General features: G+C 35.0%; 1 protein-coding gene and 1 long non-coding RNA gene across 2 annotated transcripts in view; both read left to right on the top strand.

Moving 5' to 3' along the window:
- The first annotated feature begins 124 nt into the window (after nt 1–124).
- LOC100375364 (large ribosomal subunit protein uL23m-like) overlaps nt 125–21,487 on the top strand; it is a 36,363-nt gene continuing 15,000 nt past the window's right edge. Inside the window, exons 1-3 of the mRNA XM_002733628.4 lie at nt 125–163; nt 12,185–12,307; nt 16,627–16,783. Coding sequence (XP_002733674.1) covers nt 147–163; nt 12,185–12,307; nt 16,627–16,783 — 297 coding nt within the window. The 5' untranslated portion in view covers nt 125–146. The remainder of the gene's footprint in view (nt 164–12,184; nt 12,308–16,626; nt 16,784–21,487) is intronic.
- On the top strand, nt 3,298–5,359 carry LOC146735580 (uncharacterized). The gene is made up of 2 exons (XR_014931233.1): nt 3,298–4,273; nt 5,021–5,359. It is a non-coding gene; the product is annotated as an uncharacterized LOC146735580 (long non-coding RNA).

The following is a 21,487-nucleotide window of genomic DNA, read 5'->3' as shown; positions in this document are numbered from 1 at the left end:
ACAAAGCCTACGTGTCCCACATTTCATATGCTGTTTATAGTTTGTATAATCTTCAAACGATGCATTCTGATTATCTCTCAGTCTGAATTATTTGAGAAAATATTGCGAGATTTACGAACAATTAAACCGTTTTTTAATTATTCAAAATGGCGCGACTAGCAAGGTAAGCATGTTGGATATTTCGTCAACACTTTTTAGTTTCGCTTACGCGATGGCCGTTACCATACCATAGTTACCATAGTGACTTAGCTATTGTGCTGTGATCATTTTTAAATTTCAATAATAGTTCAAAGTTCTTCTTTACAGCCATGGATAATTCGGTGATTTAGATGTTCACTGTTTTACACTCGTTGCCATTTCTGACAAAATGTCCTAAGCTAATATGGAGACAACTGAATCCATGATTATTGTGTGGGAATTGGGACGAAAAGGCTTTACTGTAAAAACATTTATTTTCACTGACATTTCACTATTTTGACATTATGAGCATTTTCACTGTTTTAATTTCACAAATTTGTCAAGGAAACAATGAGTTTTATTGTTAATTTACATGTTCACAAATAATTTTAGCGATTTTTTTCTTATCAGCGAAAATAGTGAAATCTAAACCGAGTGAATAATTTTTACATTTACAGTATTTGATTGCTGGTAATTTTGCAATTTTTTTGAAAGCGGGGGGGGGGGGGGGGGCAACAACGAAGCTCTGTCGGTGGCTTTTTATGGTTAGTTGAGTTATGTAGTTATAAAGCAGTAGATACAGCCATGAGCTACCGGGGTACTTGTGTATTTTTGAGGGTGACACAGGTATCAAGATTTTCAGCCATTTTAGCAAAATTTGGGTAATTTTTTGGCGAAAGGTGTCCCAATGTCAACATTTGAGGATTCAGTTTTCAACTGTGGAGCACCTCCACCGAAAATCCAGTCGAGTACACCTCTCTTTCTGGGGGATCACCAATGGTGAATTGCGTTCATATTTATTGCAAATATAAAAGATTTATGTTTGGGGAGTTTGAATAAATAATAAATAGAGAGTGTGTATGCACATGCAGTTCTGATGTGTGTCCCTGCATGGAGATTCATGGTCCCTATAATAAGTCACATCCTCATCGCATACCTGTACTCCAGTATGGCTTATCTACACTAAGTATAACATGCTGTTTAGTCATAGCACTTTATAAAGCAAGCTAAAAATAGATCATAATGTGCATGTGATGCGTGGTGTATTTTAGTATATTTGTCTAGGATAAATCAAGGGTCAAAATTTGAAAAAAATACCTTGTTGTCAAGCAGGTCTACAACAAGAAATGTGGTTGTCCGGTAAAGCCTTCGTGCTTACTGAAAAATATTATGTGTTTTGTTTGGAATTTAGTTTCACTGATTTTTGATGAGGTGAATTTAAACAAAATAAAAATGAATATTTTTTTTTACTCAAATTGTTTTTTAAATATATATTTTTTTAATATGAGATTGGCATATAATTTCAATTTTTGTGTTCATATTCACAGTTGTCTCGAACAGTTTACTGATGTGGTTGCTACCAAAACCTTCCATCTTGGTTGTCAGGGACATCTGTACAACTACAAATTCTTTCAAATGTCTCTAAATCTTTATCTCTATATAAATGCATGGCATGTAACATATTTACTATAAACTATCAGTAGTTTATTTTCGCTGTGATTTTTTTTCATGACTCTCCCTAAAGCGATGATTCAGTGAAAATAAAATCTTGTGAAAAAAACTTGTTTCCGATGTTTTACATTCAACTCAGCAAAATTCAGTGAAAATAAATGTCACACAAAACACCAAAATGTCTTTTCAGCGAAAATTATTTCCAACTAAAACAAAGTATTTTACAGTATGTTATTAGAGAAATAATTCTAATAGAATCACACATAAACCAGAAATTACAAGATTAATTTACAAAACATTACAAAAATTAGGGAGCACCTGCAGCGTAGATTTCAAACTCTGTTTTTTCCATTTGGCAATTATAATTAGGAACCACTGCCAGAGTCACTGCGTACATCATAAAGGCAAGTTAAAAATTCTTAAGGATCGTATTCCCAGATTAACACCAGTTATTCATTATGCACAAAAATGTAATTCTCAACTCTGATGAATTGACCAGTTACTGTGAAAAATCTCTGCTGCGAAAGATACTCACTATGAAAGTAATTTACCAATAAGCCACTCATTACAAAGCTACTAGTTAGTGTTATGGGAAAACATTTCATGAAATTGAAACTACACTGAGTATCGCCCTAAACAAGTTTCAGTTAGAAGTAATATTTGTTTGTAAATACTGAATGTGGAAAAGTAAACTAGTGCAACATACCCGTGAATTGTGTGCAGTTGGATCCCGGATATTGGTATGAAGTGAAGACTAAAACAGTAAATGCTTAAATGAGTTGTGTGTGAACTTTCCCCTCCACTATCAGAAAATCTTATTGTGTCCAGGATTGTGTTTACACGACTGTAATTAGCACTAAGTGCGCATTCCTTGTTGATTACAATATCAACTTGAATTCAGGCGATGATGTCATCACGTCATCTGTGATTCTACTGCTACTGCATTGTGATTGGGAGATCAGATGAACACTGACATTGAACTTCTTACTTTTTATGTGCATTCCACTTTAGACAAATATGACCCTTGAAAGCTTAATTATTGATGAGAGTATTTCTGGCTTTAAAAAAATAAAAGCAATATAGAAAGGCAAAGTCAGTTAAAAGCCAGCATGGAAGTTGAGCTAAGTACAGACTGTAAACAACAGCACATACATATATAAAATGAGATCATTTATTGGCATATTTATTAAATGACTGTTGCTAGGTTCAGCCCAGGGTCATATTATGGGTGTTCCCAAACATGACCTTGACCTAAACATTATTACTCACGTTAATGTTGTTATGGCCGAGTTTGAGTCGAAAGTTAGATGACAGTCAGAGTCTTTCCGTTGACCCCAACCCAAACAAGGGAATTGCAACAAGAAACGACACAAAAACAAGTTGTTATCAGAACTAAATATTGTATTTGTATAAATGTATATAGTGTGCTCACAAGGTACCACTGGATTGTACAGTACACGAAAAGTACTATTATTTCAATACTGGTCAAATACAATATACATAATATCATCGGCATTCACGCCGTATTCAATTCGTTACAAACTAAGGTCAAGCGTTGGGAACATCCCATGAATATATTATCCTAACACCAGACTACAGCTTGGTTTCACAACATTAACATATTAACCCTACGAGTGCCAAAGTCAATTAAAAAATAAAATGTTAACTTTTTGTCAGATTTTTTTCAAAATTGTTATCAAGACCTGTAGATGGTAGCTAGTTAATTATGTTTATTTTGTCCAAAATGATCAAAAAAATTATAGAAAGATACTAAAAATGGACAAAATGTTGGCCGTAAAAATTATTATGCTCAATACGGTAATAAAATTGATCTAAGTTTGCAGTAAACTTGTCAAACACAATTTGGGGTCTCTAAAAATTAACTTTTCAATTACAACAGTATTTATTATTCAGAATGTCCTCACTGTTTTTAGCTGAAATGCTAGGGGGATATAATATAAAAATACAGTTTCCTTTCTTGCCTTGCTTGTTTTTTTACAATCTTGATACACAGAATACACAATTATTCAAAAAAACTTATTCCCAAAATTTAAAAATTTTCTGAAATGAACTTTATTGCAAAAAATGCCATCCTTGTAGACCCAAATCAAATACTAAAATGCAACAAGTAATCCTATGACTGATGCATGCATTAAAGTGCCTGTGAAATGGCTGCTATTTTCACGTCTAAAATTATCAATTGATACATTAATATTATTAATTTTTATGTTTCTAAGCATAAATTATTTTTTTGAAGTGAAAAAATGTGTTTTAAACTCAGTCTACAGCAACTTTATTTTTTGTATTTTAAAACGAGGCTCCTCATTAGCTATTCATTGCCATACAGAAATTCCCCTTGTGACGTCAGAAAGGGAAGTTGCTGGGCAGCTCGCATTGCCGATACGTGTAAATAAGGCCAATTTCTTGTGCAGTTTTCTCGTCTTTGACTAAATTGTCACTTATGTACTTTTTCGTCGAGGAAGAACGGGCCATAATGAACACTTGGATATCAAATTTGTTGCATGGGGTTGAGTTAGATGCGAGATATGTCCGTTCTGGTGTGGCTGGTCGCAGTGATGTCACCGTCCCCGGCGCACGTTTGTAAACTATCGCTGAACCTCGGCACTGGACAACTTTCGAGTCGGTAAGAAGTTCTAGTTTTTTATTGTTCTAGTTGAGCTTACTACTCTTTATAAAATATCTTATCGATAATTTCAAAGAGGTATGTGTGAACTCTTTATTATGCTCGATAAACTTAGATCGCGAATTTCCTCAGAAATATTGCCTGCTTCGTTCAAACGTGCATTGGCATCCATATATTAGATTTTCGTTCATGGTCGAAGGCGTGAGTGTCTCGTGTGGCCCGAATGTCATCGGTGTTTTACTTTATCACGTTTGATTTTTTTTTTTTTGCACAAATGAAACTCTTTATTTTTTTCCACCATCAACAATTTCTGATATGGTTGTTGGGATCGGCCGACGTCTCTGTGGGCTGCTCTACACACGTAAAATGCCCAATGTTTTGACCTGGCTTCCCTTCACACGAAGCGCGGGTGTGCATTACATCCGCAAGTTTCAAAATTTTAAACGTAAATTTGAAAAATGTTTGGTGAAATAAAATTGACATATTATTATGAAAAGAAAATGAAGAAAAAAAATTTAATTATTTTTTGAATAATCGTTTGAGAGGATTGGGTGGCAATTGTTTATACTTATGTACTAATTGTAAATGTGTTCAATATTTTTTTCATCCATAATTCAAACACATATATAACATAATAATAGTTGCCTTTATTATAGTAACAAAAGATGCATCATAAAATGAATGAATTACGTATAAACAAATGCCAAATAAAGATTGTGACCTTATTTATTTTCTAAACCTCCACAGGTTAACGAGGGGATACTTGAAGTTCCTTGAAAAAGACTACAGTACTACCAGAGTGAGCAGTAACAGATTTATCAATATTTATGTCAGAGAATTATTTAGGACTTAAACTACCAAATCTTGGTTTTTCATGGATTCCAAAATCTGAAGATGTGTTTCCTTTTTTTCATTGTCACACAGTGTCACTCAATTAAAACCATATACTATAGTAATAGTAATCCATGTACAAATTATATTTTATTCACATTATTTTCCTCACATACATGTACAGACAATCCAATGTTTACATTGTCATATTTCCTTGTTCATCACAAGTCTAAATAAAATTTGTGAACTGTGTAACGTAGCCTGTTTTTTATTAGCATAATTGTTGCAGCATCTGGAAATGTATTTACACTGTTATGTGAATCTTGTAGTGTGGCAATGAACTGCCGAGACTTTGTCAGGGTGGGCATACTGGCTGTTGAGTGGCAGGGGTGCATCATCAAGTGTATGTAATACACAATCTCCTCCAACATACAAGTCTAGTGTATTGAAGAGTTCTTCTACGTAATCTGTAAATTATAATGAGAGCATTTTGATTCAACAATAGTAGATAGAAAACCATAAAGAATCATATCATACATGCTCTATTGAAGTACATTTCCAGTAGAAGCATCAAAATTAAAATAAAAAGAAAACATATTTTGACATTCTAGACGTTAAACTTTAGTGATCAATAAAATAGGGAAATAACTAAAAAAAACGACAAATCACAGTTACTAAATAAATGACCGCCGTGTGGAAATAGATTCAGTTGAAATGGGTGAACGCGTCGGGTCACGACGAGGACAAGTGCGTGACTGGTGGCGTTTAATTGGATAACAAAAATAATTGAGAGCAACACACATACAGACAAATTCAGAGTGGACTCGAGTTAGCGTGATTGTCATGCTTATTTACTTGGTGATAACGCATTGACAGCCAAAGCCCGGATTCTTATTCCATAAATGATTTCTAGACATCTCGACCCAAGACATTTCGACCCAAATTGAACATCTTGACCCACCGCATCGACGCGACCCTGTCTCAATGTGGCGACGCGAACCTCTATCTAGTTCAACGTTGATCGACATCTTTTGATTCGAAACATCGTGTACTATCTACTAGTATTTCCAACGCGTGTGGTCGGCGCCTTTGATTGCGTTAATTTTGTTTTTTATTCGCGAAATCTATCACTGGCAGTGTTTGTTTTGTCATGTCTCATAACTGAAAGTCCAAGCTGACTTTGTTTTGGCTGTAGGTATGAAAAACGGGTCGGGATTTTTTAGGGTCGAGATGTCCAGTACCCCCATAAATTATTTCGCAGATCAAGCTAGAAGGAAAGTAACAGAGGTGTGAATTCAACACCAATCACCGAACAATTCAGAAACTTTTAGCCTGCGAAAATGAAAACAATTAGCAGTGTGTAAGGACTGCGTAATTTCCTGTTTGTCCGACGCGTCGTTTTCGTGTTACTATCAAAAATTATTGATACCTTTACATAACGCAAACTTAATTGTCTCTATAAAGCGATAATCAGGATGGCAAAACAAGTCAAATGATTTGAAACACTTACCCGACGTCTCTCTCTCTTCTGAAATCCGCCTCGGTGATCATGGGCTGGTTCGGAATCTATTTCTTTCAAAATTGTTGGTATTGCGCCAGGTTTAAGTTGTCGGCGCTTCTCTTTAAAACCTAGTTGTTTTTTCACGGCCGAAGACAGTTTTTCGAAAAAATAATCTGAGGTGAAGTGGACACTACATATGACGCTGTAAGGAGAAGGTCCACCCCAACCTTTTCTCGTTGTTTTCACGGCTTTCGTTTACTGACGTCGCACCTTCGGATCGTTTGGAAAAGTGTGAATACTTACACTATGACTATACGTATTACTGCAACCGCCCACAACACAACGTTTAACCATCACAAACGTTTGTTCTGAAAACAACTTCTAAAAACTCTCTATCTCAAAAAAAAAAAAAAAAAAATGACAAAAAAAAGAAATGCCGACCGAAAAATGTATATCGTTTAAAAGTATGTTGAATCACGCAGTGTTATATAAGTACAGCTCAGGAGTATGGCTTCCTCTCATATTTTGGAAGTGGTGGCGCACTTTCGGCGAGAGTCGGAAATCCGGAAACAGTAGACCGTTTCAGGATAGGTGGGCGTGGCTACAGCACGAGATATATCTTAAATTTACTTGGATAGGAGTAACCATTTTGACAAAAAAAATCAATAACTGCCCACTTCAGTAGGACACGGATCTAAAATAGTTAACGTGAGAGTGGGCATTGCACAGGCACTTTAAGGATGCTGTATACGTTTTTTTGCTTTGAAACCAAAAATTCTACTTTTTTGTATTTTTCAATGTTGGACTACAAGGAGCAAACACTCAATAGGAAAACAAGTGAATTGGATGTTTTTATAGGGTGTAAAAATCATTTTTTGTTAATTAAAAACTGAAGCACATGTCATTGTTTTGAAAGCTATGTTTTAATTAATCAGCCAAAGACATAATGGTTAAATACAACACATTGTTTAAAATGAGCTATGATATCATCACAAAACTTGCACCAGCATGGCGTGATGATGACCCACCCTCCAATTTAGTTTTGCTGTTGTAAAACTAGGAGTAGGACTAGTACAGTACTTGGTGTCATAATCTATTTTGGGGTTTACTCCAGGGGAATTTTCTGCCAATCAACTGTTATTTATATACAGTTGTATATTACAAGCAAATTGACTCATACATAAAATATTTAGAATGTATTATCAGTAACACCTGTGCACTTCAAATAATTAATTTTAACCCAACCTACTTTACAATAACCCTTCATCTACAGAAGTATTTGCATAATCGTCACCTTTGAAAAGTTCAACTTTTCTGCAGAATAAAATGGTCTTTATATTTGTTTTTACACAAGGAGTACTAACATGTATGGTTTCACAATTTAACAGGGCTCTGTTATTCCCATAAACTTTTATTGTCGCTTTCCAGAACTTTTCTGAATTTTAATTCAATGAAAATCGACAAACAAATCAAGAGAATTAGCGCACAATACATATATTAGGGATTATCTTATTTATAATTTTTAAGGCTTTGAAATTAATAATTTTACCCTTTAACTATTTTTTCATTAATGTGTATTTTCTATATATTTTTTTTATTTGTTGACCATAGTTTTCCAATACCTACAGTCCATTCTGAACAACATTTAACAAAAAATATTACAAAATTCTGTGAATAGTATGAGGCATTCGGTTGGTACATGGCAATTAATTTTAATTTAGCGGTACTTTCAAAACAAATCCAGCATAATTTTGTTCATTTTTAAAATTTTAAAAATTAACAAAGACAAGTACAACAAAAATTTCAAAATTGCATTAAAATTTCGGCACAAAATACCAATAATAGCATTCATCTGCACCTTGAGCTACTGCTATATAAATATGTTTTAATTTCCACAATAAGTATGGATGTTATTTAATACTGACACTCTAAATTATTTTACAATTAAAAATATTCTCCAAAAAATGTTTCAGTCAAAAAGCTACTCATGATTTATTTTGGTTTCTGCAAAAATATTGTAAAAAATGGAGGAAAAAAACACCAAATCAAAAAAAAAATGACCAGAAACATTTGTTTTCTTTTTTAGCCATACAGTGCCCTGTAAATTAACTTCAAGTACTCCATGTGTTGTGATGATGTCATTTCTGTATTTTGTTCACTCTAACAACCATGGCTGGTGTTTGTTGATTACTCATGCTCCATCAATGCAGGAGTTAAAGGGGAACCGCTCAATCCCATGGATTGCACCAAAGAATCATGGGACACTATTGTTTATGTTGTTTACAATGTTAATCTATCTTTTGTTATCCATTGTTATTTTAATCCAGAAAGTAAATTTGTTGTGAAATTAAGCCTAACTGGAAGGTGCCCCTTTAATTGTTTACAGGTGGTTAGAAAAATAATCAGTTTGCTAATGTTAATCTTTAACTATAATTAGAGCTGGGGTATAAAGTTTAAAAACAAACAATTCAATCTGTTAAGGAGCTTTGTAGCTTTTAAACGTATTTGTTGATGATGTCATTTTGTAGTCTCGCCCTTTCCACAATTAGTTGTGTGTCAGGGATTGAAATAGAATTTTTTCCCTGCATGCATAGTGTGCATGTTGAATTTGAAATTTACCTGCACTTACTTGTTGTGAAATGCACCATTTTTAAAGTTTAAATCAAATTTACTGGTTCTCGATTGATGCAATCACAAAAGAATTTGATTTTTTTTAGTTGTCTCACAATGTTGGTTGAACTTAATTTAGGCTTAGTGAATATAATGAGAAAATGTTGTGCTAAAATCTACATGCACAGCGTGCACATTATATTTTGAGTTTACTTGCACTAGCTAATAATCTATGTGCATAGTGCAGTGTGCACCAGGGTATTTCGATCCCTGTGTGTCAGTGCAAAATTTTAAAATTTTTTTTTTTTTATGCACTCAATAATTTTTTAAAGAGGAGACTGCTTTCAATGTATGAACTTATGAACTGTGATTTTCTGAGTTACGTCCTTGGAATGAAGAGTAATGTAGCAACCCGCTTTGGTATTTTAGGATTTCCGTGGATAAACACAATTGAAAACAAACTCCCACAAACTTACTTACTGTAGACATAATTGGGACATTTAATCAAAGGGTGTTTATCTGCTGCAATAACAATAGATTCTCCAGGATAACAATGGATAAGCATTTCTTAAATTGAACACATTGTCGCTATGCGGTCATGGACCTCCGCAAACCCATTTATGCATTCAATTTTAATAAGGGCATTGATGTACTGTAAAGGCATTAATTTTTCGCTAGGTTTTAATTTCTCAATTTTTTCTAATACCGGTAAGTGAAATCCATGATTTCAAATCTATGCAAGCATGTTAACATTTTCACCACCAGACTTCCTTGCCAACATTTTTCCAGCATTTTTTTCTTATATTCTTAAATATTTCTGGTATTGACTCCTAATTTTGGAGCCAGCAGAAACAATTTAAGTCAATTTTGTTTTTTACTCAAAAAATTTTGCTATTTTTGGCCCTAATCTTCAGAAGGAAAGTGCAGACTATAAACAAAACTATTTTGTGAATTTGTGATAAAATGAGGGAACTGATGGTGAAAAGGTTAACTTACTATAGAACTTGTTTCATGGGCAAATCAGAGTATTTAAAACACAGCAAATATGCTCAAAATATTAACAGTGAACTTACTGATGAAATACTCATAAAAAATTAACGCTTTGACAGTATTGCCTCTTTGTAATGCTGGTTTTTGACCTTTAGAAAAAACAGTAAATTAATAATTATATATTAACTGGATGTTGTCTACTGACAATTCTATTCTGGCTGATGTAGCACCTGCTGTTTTTCAAGGCTGAAAGATACAGTTCACAAAAACATTGAGTCTAATGTTTGGCACAATAGGACAATTTTCTTTCTTCGAGTATTAGCATAAATGAGTGGTCAATGACCTACAAGTAGTTTTTGTGAAGAAAGCTCAAATTAGGACATTTTAAATAAATCACAGACTTAAAAACTCTGAAATCCGAAAATGGGGTTTCTGGATTGACCTCCGTCTGTCCCACCTCTGTCTCAAACACGTCTGGGTCAATGACATTCGAACTTCGCGCATACCGCCATTTCCGGCATTCCAAAACCAGATCTAGCTCATGTATGGAAGGATTTCATTAAAACTTTGTAACTTGATGCATGTCGTTTTGTTTTTCAGATCAGATTAAAAATGGTCGATTGGCGGCTATATTTTTGTTAACAAATTTTGTTCTAGAGCGATACTCTGACATGCATTGACCTATCAAGCTTTATCGATATACTTACTGATATTTATGTAATAAATTAGACTTGCATACAGTCTGTTTGTTTTTTTAGCTCTGCTGTTGACTTTGTCAAGCGGAACTTATCATATGAGTGATTGTTCGTCGTCATCGCCCATTCCAACAATTTTCAACTTCACATCAACTTCAACTTGCACATTCACTTAATAACATAGTATATTCATGAATATTAATGTCAATTTCACCATATGGCACATTGATGATTTTTTTTGGTAAAATTATTATTTTTTTGAACAATAATGTAATTATAAAATTGTAGTACTGGATATTTATCCACAAACACTAACTACTACACTAGACCATATACCTCCTTGATTAGACTGAGACAAGGTCAAAGGTTTCATGTTATTTTGGGAAAAGAAAAGCATGCATTAATAAATGGTGTTTCAAAACGTGTAATATATAATACAAAAATTGCATTTATGGTTTTGTTCAGGTGAATGGTTTGTTTTTTGCATTATGGTATACAATAGACCATTTTCCGTACACTGCGAGAATCACGCGTTATGCGTGAAATCGAACGTAAAAACAGGACAAACAAAGGTCATAGCGTCGTAGTGGCGTCAAACATCGCGTGGGATTCGACAAACGCGAAAGTATTTTGGGGACATTTCCATGCTTAATAATGTGCTGTCTACATTTGATGTTAGGCAATTTCGATTAAGTAAGGGTATTCGGAGGCAATATTCCTTTGTCGAAGATCGGCCGGTCGGTGTGAGCTACGAAATAAGGAAATTCAAGTTCAAAATCAAATTGTTCGATTTTTGCGGCAGACGTTCGTCGCGCGTTTTTCATGCATCTCGCGAGATCTCGCAATTGTACGGAAAATCATCTATTCATATCTTCTAAGTTACATTAAGTGCTTCCACAATTACATCCTAATGAGATATCTGTTGATAATTGTTTAAAGCTGCAACAGAATTTCTGGCTCTCCTCACATTTCCATAACATAAATCATGTTGCACATATGCACGTATATTTGTTTGAAGATGGCCGAATGGCGGCCATTTTTAATGTTAAAATTCATCGAAATCAATTATTTCTGCCATTCTGCTATGTTGCAATGAATGTTGCCTCCCAATGTAGTAACAATCTGCTGGCTTTCTAAAGCAACAATGTCTGCAATACATACTGTTTTGTCAGCCAATCAGCTGGCAATATTGCTGGTTTAGTTTACGAAACAAATTATCAGCCGCCCTAATAAGAGCAGTCAATTGAATCATACGCTTATCCAATTTTTTTTTTTTTTTTTCAGATACCCGTTTTGGAAACCTGGGAATCCACAGAACAGGGTATTTTTTACAGACTTCTATATGGCTCTAATGAGACCGACAAAACCAATGCCAGAAAACGTTGTACAATTTAAATGTCCTGCCGAGTAAGTGTTAAATTGGTATTGTCTTTTTATACCGTATTTCCTCTATTAGACTTTCACTTTTAATAAAAGCATAGACTGATTACTGTTACCGGTAATCGCTAAATTTTTGCTAGGAATTTGTGTAGAAAAAATTCTGTGACAATCCATGTTGTACATGACCCTAGTGAAATATTAATTGCTACGAAATTTCATGATTTTCGTTTGTCACTTGCGAAACTAAAACAGTTTTTAGTAGTGTATGGTTCAAAAATACCTTAATAAAAATCACCTAATCTGGTTATTTATCAACTTTCTGAGCGCTATTGTCAAATTTTGCAGTCATCTACAAAATGAGTTTGTAGTCTACTTCTCCCAAATTTTAAATTATGATAAAAGTTGACAAACTTTTTGATCAAAAATTAAAAACATGCTTTCTGATACTATATATATGGCCATAAATGGTTATGAAATTTACTGAAAATTTTCCAAAATGTAGAAATATTTGCACTGAATTCAGACAGGAAAATGTCTGGTACTCAAAGGGTTTAATTTGTTGACTTGATCAAAACAAACAAGTAAACAAAAAGTTGTGATGGACGTATTTATAATTGTTGGGTTGAAATCATTTTGCAAAAGCTTGGTCCAGGCTATAAGCTTTTTAGGGTTCACAACAAATCACTGAAAGCCACATCAGGCACAGAGCCTTGCATGCAAAACTTCCTGGAGTGTTTTGACATAATTATGCATGTATAAAATTTTAGCAGATTTGATATTTATATTTTCTAACAATAGTATACTCAATGGTTAAATTGAAAACACTACATTGTGTTTCAATATGGGGTGCCAAGTCATATAGATAGTGCATGTGAAAACCTGTTGTAAGTAAAATAAATGTACAAACATGGCTTTAACTTTAGCATAAAATGTGTACCCATTTGCATGATCAAAATTAATTAAATTGCCTAGGCATTGTTAGATGTAATATCATAGGACTACAGAATAATAAACTAGTGTATTGGTCTAGTAGGTTGTGGGCAGGCCTTGTGTACGAGTCAGTCTGAACATGCAAGTTTCCATGGTACTGTGCTGAAGTCATGTAGCCGATCAGTGATGACATATAATTCTGTGTCGTCTACGTTTACATGCATGTAGCATTCTGAATGGCTGGCAACCAGTCTATGGCTTCATAGGAATAACATGGAAAAATAGAAGACATCCAAAATGCATTTGGCATCAAGGCAATTGCTCAGCAACTGTGGTATATTTGCAGGGTTTTAGTGGTCTGTTGGATATACAGTACAGTTCTCGCGGAAGCTTTGGCTTTTGTGGCATCATTGTCGCCTACGCATGGCTTCATTGTCGCCTCAGCATCGCATCATTGTGGCATCAGCTTCGCGTCATTGAAAATTGAAGCTGTGTTCGCCTCGCTATTTTGTGGCATCATCGTGGCCTCAGCTTCGCAGTCTCATGGCATCAACATGGCATCAGCTTCAAAGTATTGTGACATGAGTATGACCTCATTATTTGCACGCAGAAGGGCAGTAGACAAAAACAGAAGTTCGATATGTATTCAATTTGAAATTCAAGGCGAATAAAATAATATGATCAAAAGTAAAATGACATTTTAAAAAGATATCTTGTTTAATTATTTTAGTGTTGCGAGTATTGGGCACCAAAAACTTTGCGAAGTACATTACAATCGGCAAGGTGACGAGTTTCATATTGACTGGAAGGAAAATCGTGATAAATTCAAATCACACGATGCAATTTGCTGTATACGAAGTGAAACTGTTCTTGTTATAAAATTTACCTTTTTTCGCTCATTTTATTTGCTGCTAGAAGAGCAGATTCAGATTCCTCATTTCGGTGGTATTTTTCTGTGTTTCGTTTAGTTTTAGCCGAGTCCGACCCCATGCCCGGACTACTAAAACATGCAACACACACGTACGCCGCCTGGTGCGTCGGCGTCGTCGCCAGTCATCTTGATACAAAGTTCCAAAACAAGTGCGTACATTTCCAACATACGATTGGATGGTTGTGGTGGCGTCGGTCTGGTAAAATTTTACAACCAATTCTCAAAATTAAGTCACGATCAGTGATCTGAGCTTGATCTATACGTACTTTAAAAGTATTCTCACAAACATATTTTCGAATGAAAACGAGCCACATGCTCTGTAAAAAATCGAATAGCACTTGACATGCAGAAATATTTTTTTGGGCTTCAGAAAAAAAACGTGTCCATTTAGTGTGGCCGTAAATATTTGGTCACCAGCCGATGAACAATTTGAAAATCATGATTCACACGGAAATCCTTCGATACTGAAAATCATCGACCCCAGTCTGGTTTACCTTATTTCCCAACTTGCAAAACTGATTTGTATCTCAGCCCTGTTTTTTTTTTTTTTTTTCTTTTTTTTGAACTGAGGTAAAATCCCATCCGTTTGTCAAAATATACCGATGTTTTTCAGTGAATAATTGCGAAACTTGTCACAGCACAAAAAAAAACTTTGTGAATCGACGATGGAGATTGGATGGTACGACGACCCTTCAATTTGCGTTAAATATGTTTTGTTACAACATCATTGATTGGCTGAGAGTCACCTGGTCGGAGCACGACCTGGGTCACGGAACCATATAAGTCCGTATTATCAACAGAACTTTGCAAGAAAACCACACCCACATTTTCAACCATTTTAGCGCGGAAGTTGCCAACAAATGTCGAAAACTCGTGAATTTTATAAATTCGAATAAAATAAAGCAAGCGATTCGTAAGACTGGTTAATAATATATCCCCCGATGCTCTTCGATTTTTTTATTTCAAGTTGAGAAATGGATACTTGTAGTTGAAGTTCCATCGATTTCAAGGCGACTATTTAACCGCGACAACTCTACGCTCTGTTGTAGTTTCGCGAGGTAAAACAAAAATACAATAAATAGTACTTGTTTAATTATTTGGTTGTACAGCCCGCAAAATACGGGACATGATCCCCATGAATTGCGATAAATAAATGCTGATTGTGTTGAATGACGGACGTCGGGACCGTTTGGAGAAACAAATTACGGTCGGTAGACATTTCAAACAAATGAAATTATTAACGAAAGACGAGATTTTTCTAGGTATTTACGATCATACGGTCATACCAAATATATACAAAATTGACAAATACACAAAGAGGTGTAATAGTAGGTCATTTTTATTTTAGCCTTAGAAATATTTTCTTTCACTCAGTCCACGTCCATGCGTGGGAATTCTATTTAGCTTCATGGTCCTTCGGCTTGTCTTCTGCTTGGGGGGAAACAACAATAATTATACAAATCGTAAACTCAACACAATCAGGAAAAGAAACCCAGACAACCATGTTGTACTTCAGTTGAATACATTTTGTAGCAGTGCGTCACGTCGGAATATTGTCTAAAATAAAATATTCAATCAAAGCCAAATCTAGGTCAAAGGGTCAGATTGCGTGCATATAATTATAGATACTGTAAAGTTACAAATTTTCACTGGGTTTAAATTTCACTGATTTACCATTTCAGGCATATTCAGTGGGTTTTAAATTCACGGTTTTATCATTTAGATAATGTGTTCTATGCAAAATTTTACATATTCATTGGGTTTTAATTTAGCGCATTTTTCAGTCAGCGAAATAAGCTAATTTAAAACCCAGTGAATAATTAACCCCTTTACAGTAGTTAAAACAAAAAGTATTTGAACTTTTGACGGTTGTTCAACATCTATACACGGTTACTAAACTTCTTTGTTTGATGAAGCGATGCTGATGCCACATTGTCGCCATAATGAGGCCACAATGAAGCGAAGCGATAATCGCCTAACTTTTTAATGGCGCGACTTTGAAGCGATGCTGAAGCCGTAACAATGCCATAATGATGCGATGCTGAAGCGAAGGTGAAGCTGAAGTGAAGCCAAAGCTTCCGCGAGAACTGTACTGTACTGTAAAACATGTCTTTTTCGTGAGCATGTCTTTTTAGCAAATTTAGCGAGAGAACTTATTCGCTAATTCAAGATGTCGCTAATAACTTTATTATAAATTCAAAATGGCCAAGGCTCGGGATTTGTATACAGTAATCTGGAACATAAAAATCTGGGGCGCTTCCTAACACTTGACAGTTTTTCTTTGTTTTTATGGAGGTGATAACTGCCCATTTGTTTTGGCCCGCAACAGAAAAGTATTTTGAAAACTGGAAATCAACAATGACAAAACAGATTTGCTAAATCAACATTTTACTACAATTCGCTAAAATTGCATGTCGCTTTTTTCAACATGTTTTACAGTAAGCAAAATTCACAAAAAAATATTTTTAATTTCTCTCATTTTCAGAATGTCCAAGTTTGACATCAAGAACTATCTTCAGAATATTTACAAAGTTCCTGTTATTAAAGTAAGCACTCATATCAGGTTTGCTAAGGTCTGGCGAGACCACCTAAATAGACGAATCAAACCAGAACCCGATTACAAAGTAGCTTATGTAACCTTGGTAAGTACCTACGTCTTTTTAGTACCAGGATGTGTGACCTTTGACCCTTTGTGAAATTGTATACTGTCTTTGAATTTTTATAGTGCGAGGTATATCATTTTGTAATCAGACTGATGAATGTGACGTGAATGTAGATCAATACCTTATTATGAATGTGGATGGGTTTTAAATGGGACGCAGAATTGTTTATTTGAGTGTGTGTTCCATCATTTTCTATTGTTAATCAGCTAAATATTAACTTATGCGCAGATTGTACTGTAGATATATGGCTTATACATGTACATAGACTAATATATACATGTATATAGTCAGATGTTCTCTGGAAAACCATACTGTGTTTACTGAAACACTTGTACTTTGCACATAATAATGATGACTTACAAGGCAACCACTCAACCAGTAAATTTGGTCACATTTTTCCATAATTTTTCCTGAACTTAATCTTGATTATAAACCAAAATCGACAAAATGTTATATCCCATCTGGTTTTTGATGGAAAGTGAAAATGAGATGTTTGGTTTCCATGTATATGCACTTCTATTGGGGATGTGCTTCTCATAGTGCAAATACGATTATCATAGTGTTTTATTGAAAATGTCACTTTTCTAATACCGGTAAGATTAAATTGTAACCCATTAGTGTTTTGACACTGGAGAGAAAATTAGAATAGAATAGAATAGAATAGAATAGAATAGAATAGAATAGAATAGAATAGAATGGAATGGAATGGAATGGAATGGAATGGAATGGAATGGAATGGAATGGAATGGAATGGAATGGAATGGAATGGAATGGAATGGAATGGAATGGAATGGAATGGAATGGAATGGAATGGAATGGAATGGAATGGAATGGAATGGAATGGAATGGAATGGAATGGAATGGAATGGAATGGAATGGAATGGAATGGAATGGAATGGAATGGAATGGAATGGAATGGAATGGAATGGAATGGAATGGAATGGAATGGAATGGAATGGAATGGAATGGAATGGAATGGAATGGAATGGAATGGAATGGAATGGAATGGAATGGAATGGAATGGAATGGAATGGAATGGAATGGAATGGAATGGAATGGAATGGAATGGAATGGAATGGAATGGAATGGAATGGAATGGAATGGAATGGAATGGAATGGAATGGAATGGAATGGAATGGAATGGAATGGAATGGAATGGAATGGAATGGAATGGAATGGAATGGAATGGAATGGAATGGAATGGAATGGAATGGAATGGAATGGAATGGAATGGAATGGAATGGAATGGAATGGAATGGAATGGAATGGAATGGAATGGAATGGAATGGAATGGAATGGAATGGAATGGAATGGAATGGAATGGAATGGAATGGAATGGAATGGAATGGAATGGAATGGAATGGAATGGAATGGAATGGAATGGAATGGAATGGAATGTGTAATTGATACTCAAAAAACTTTTTACCTGCTTTAACAATAACACAAATAAAGGAGTGAACATTTTATGACAGGAAATTGTCAAGAGCTGCGATAATTCTGATGAGTGAACCAACCTGACTGTAAAGTAACCTTGTAGAAACCACAACTATGAACAGGAAATAAACAAAATATTTCACTCTCAGCCGACAATGTTTCTGTTTTAGAAATGATGCTATCCTATGTTAGTATGACTAGTCTGCTTGTGTTTTCTCACAATTTGTGCTGACAGGCAAGACATAAGTTTTAATTAAGAAATGAAATATTAATGATTTGGATTACTATTCAACATTTCACAAGTAAGTAATTTTTGTTTTGGGAAGCCGTAGCTCAGTTTTATCTAACCCGTTGACAGCCACCATTTTAGATTTCAATATTAACCTTTTCCTCTTTTCATCACAAATTCATAAAATATTCTTGTTTATAGTCTGCACTTTCCTTCAGAAGATTGGGACAAAAATAGCCACATTTTTGAGTAAATTTTGTTTGTTGGCTTCAAAATTAGCGTTTATTTCCAGAAATATTGAAAAATATAAAAAAAAAAAGTGCAGAAAAATTTGGGTCTGGTGGTGAAATGGTTAATTTGACTGTAACAAAGTTTGACACTTAGGGCGGAATATTTGATATTTCCTGGGAGGGGGGGGGCAGGAAGATTGAAATGAAGCCTACTTTTTTTCCCCTATCTGATATGGAATTATTTTTTTCTTCAGCAGACCTTTTACATGCATATAGTGTAGAATTTTTTTTTCAAGCATTGTCAGTCATGGAATTTTTATTTCCACAAAATACCCCCCCCCCCCACGGATATCAAATGGTCCACCCCTTACCTCAAAAAGCTAAACGCAAACTATGAATAATTTGTGGAAATTTTAATAACTTAAAAACATCCTACTATAAATTATCCGCCAGAAAACTGAATTCTGAATTAGTCTCCAATACCTAAAAAGACGGGCAGCTCTGAGAATCAATCCCAGAACCTCCAAACAGCTATCAAGTGTTTTTTAAAACCATAGAAGCTCTTCAGTAAAGCACAGTTGTCTGCGGGAATCATTCCTAGAACCTCCATGATGTGAGGCGAACACGCTAACCACCGTATCCGCTCAGTTCACTATACTTATTCCAGTCTTACAGTCTCTTACCTACCCATGAACCAGTTGACAATGTTGTAATGCTATAAATCTATCATTGGACATTCACCAGAACTGTTGACCAGGGTTTTTTCTAAACCGAGGAACAGGGGCGCAGTGTCCTGATACTCTCGGCTGGCACCCTCTTACCCAATTGCAGATTGAATTTCAAGTCATAAATGTATTTCTTGAGCCGCGCACATGAAATCTTCCTCAAATATATTTTCCTCCGTGAAAACTTCCCAGCAACACCAGCTGACAATGTGTCTGGACACCAAATACACTAAAATTATTCCAAAAATATTTCAATGGCGATAGATACACCGTTAAAACGGCACAGAAACCTTCTGATATGGCGTCACTCCGCTCCCTCGCCTGGGTGTGCTCCTTCTTGTTCTTTTTTTCTAGAAAAACCCATGTATGACCTTTAGTTAACTGTCAATGACTTCACACCATTCCTGCAGATATTTTTTAAATGGTTTGTCGATCAACACATCAAGTGGTCGTAGTGTGGACATGTATGCGTATAGTTATAATAGTTTGAAACGTCTGATTAGATTTAAGTAGGCTTGTAACCTGAGTCTCCGTGATGTGATTGGAAAGAGTCTAGTTCCATGAGTTAGCATCAATGGCCTCTTATCGATTGAAACTGACTACACAGTAGCCATAACTTCATTATATTTGTATGACACTAGCCATTCTACTGTATGAAATTTAAATGGATACTTTTAGTTCTAATTTCTGACCCCCCTGAAAATCATCACATGGGGTAGAGCAGTATCACATACATTGACCTGCACTGCGAATACTGATATACTGTAAACCGTGGCTTCTATCAAAATGGTATGATGCAACAGACTGGATGCAGCTTCTATTAGAGCATCTAAACATATGAGAAATGATGAATTTTTGGTTCTCGTTTGTTCAAAAATTAGTGCGTCTTCTGATAGGGGTACAACTTCTAATACAGATTTTATGATACTGGTATTTGAACCTTGCTTTGTGATTGGTATTACTAGGCAACAAATCGCGAAACTTGTCCGGTATGTGTGTTCCTTCAGAAATACTTTTATGGTTACTGTGGAATACTTTATTTTCGCTGGAAATAATTTTCGCTGAAAAGGTTTTTTGGGCGTTTTGTATGGAATTTATTTTCACTGATGTTTGGTGAGTTTAATGTGAAATATAGGAAAAAAAAGTGTGTTCGCTGGATTTTATTTTCACGGAATCATCCCTTCAGTGAAAATAGCGAAAATAAATTCCAAGCGAAAAATAAAGTATTCTACAGTACTGTAATCATATTGTGATATTCTGTTCAAGGGCAACTGGGTGTATGTTTGACTCGAAATCGGTCCACCTTACTTAACTTTCTAACCCTGGGTAGCGATGAAAACATGTTTTATATTCATACACATGCGATAAAGTTGGGTAAAAATGTATTTGTATGTATCTTTGATACATGTATTTCTGGGGGAATTAGCACATACAACTTGTAAAGATTCATTGTTAAATCGACGCCCTTTCTGTTGCGAGAACGTTCAGTAACGTAGCAACCAGTGAACACGCCAATAAATTCAAAACTAGTTTATTGAGATGTATTCTAGAAGACATGTGAGTGTATGGTCAGTTCAAAAGTGTTAACAATTAACCATGGGCCATTTCACTGGTAATGATTTGTAATCGCTAATAACCTCATCATTTCAGAATAGTGAAAATTAATACTAGCCAAATTACAATTCACAGTATCAAAAATAAATGTTGGCTACTTTGTTAGCTAATAGATACAGTACGTTTAATATGGCCACCGAGTTATAAAATGAAGTCGTGATGGGAATTGTGCGTGGTGTGTACATGTAGGATATTGCGATATCATCTTCACTTCCCTGGGTAATGTAGGAATGCCTGGAAATCTTGGACAGTGGCCAATTAACATGTACAGTATAAAAGTCAAATTAGTCTTGTTAACACATGTGTCATCGAGCAATCCTGGGAATTAAGGAAGCGTTGAATAAACTCATATAATCTTAAATAAACACACGTAATCTACAGACATATCTCTTGTTTTGAATGCTTATAATAATAGTTGTAAACAGACGCTCTGCTGTCATCAGACATGTCA

The sequence above is a fragment of the Saccoglossus kowalevskii genome, chromosome 12, assembly GCF_978046115.1.
Source record: "Saccoglossus kowalevskii chromosome 12, keSacKowa6.1, whole genome shotgun sequence".
Taxonomy (NCBI): domain Eukaryota; kingdom Metazoa; phylum Hemichordata; class Enteropneusta; family Harrimaniidae; genus Saccoglossus; species Saccoglossus kowalevskii.
Note: the sequence above shows the minus strand (reverse complement) of the source record. Positions and strands in the feature narration are given on the sequence as shown.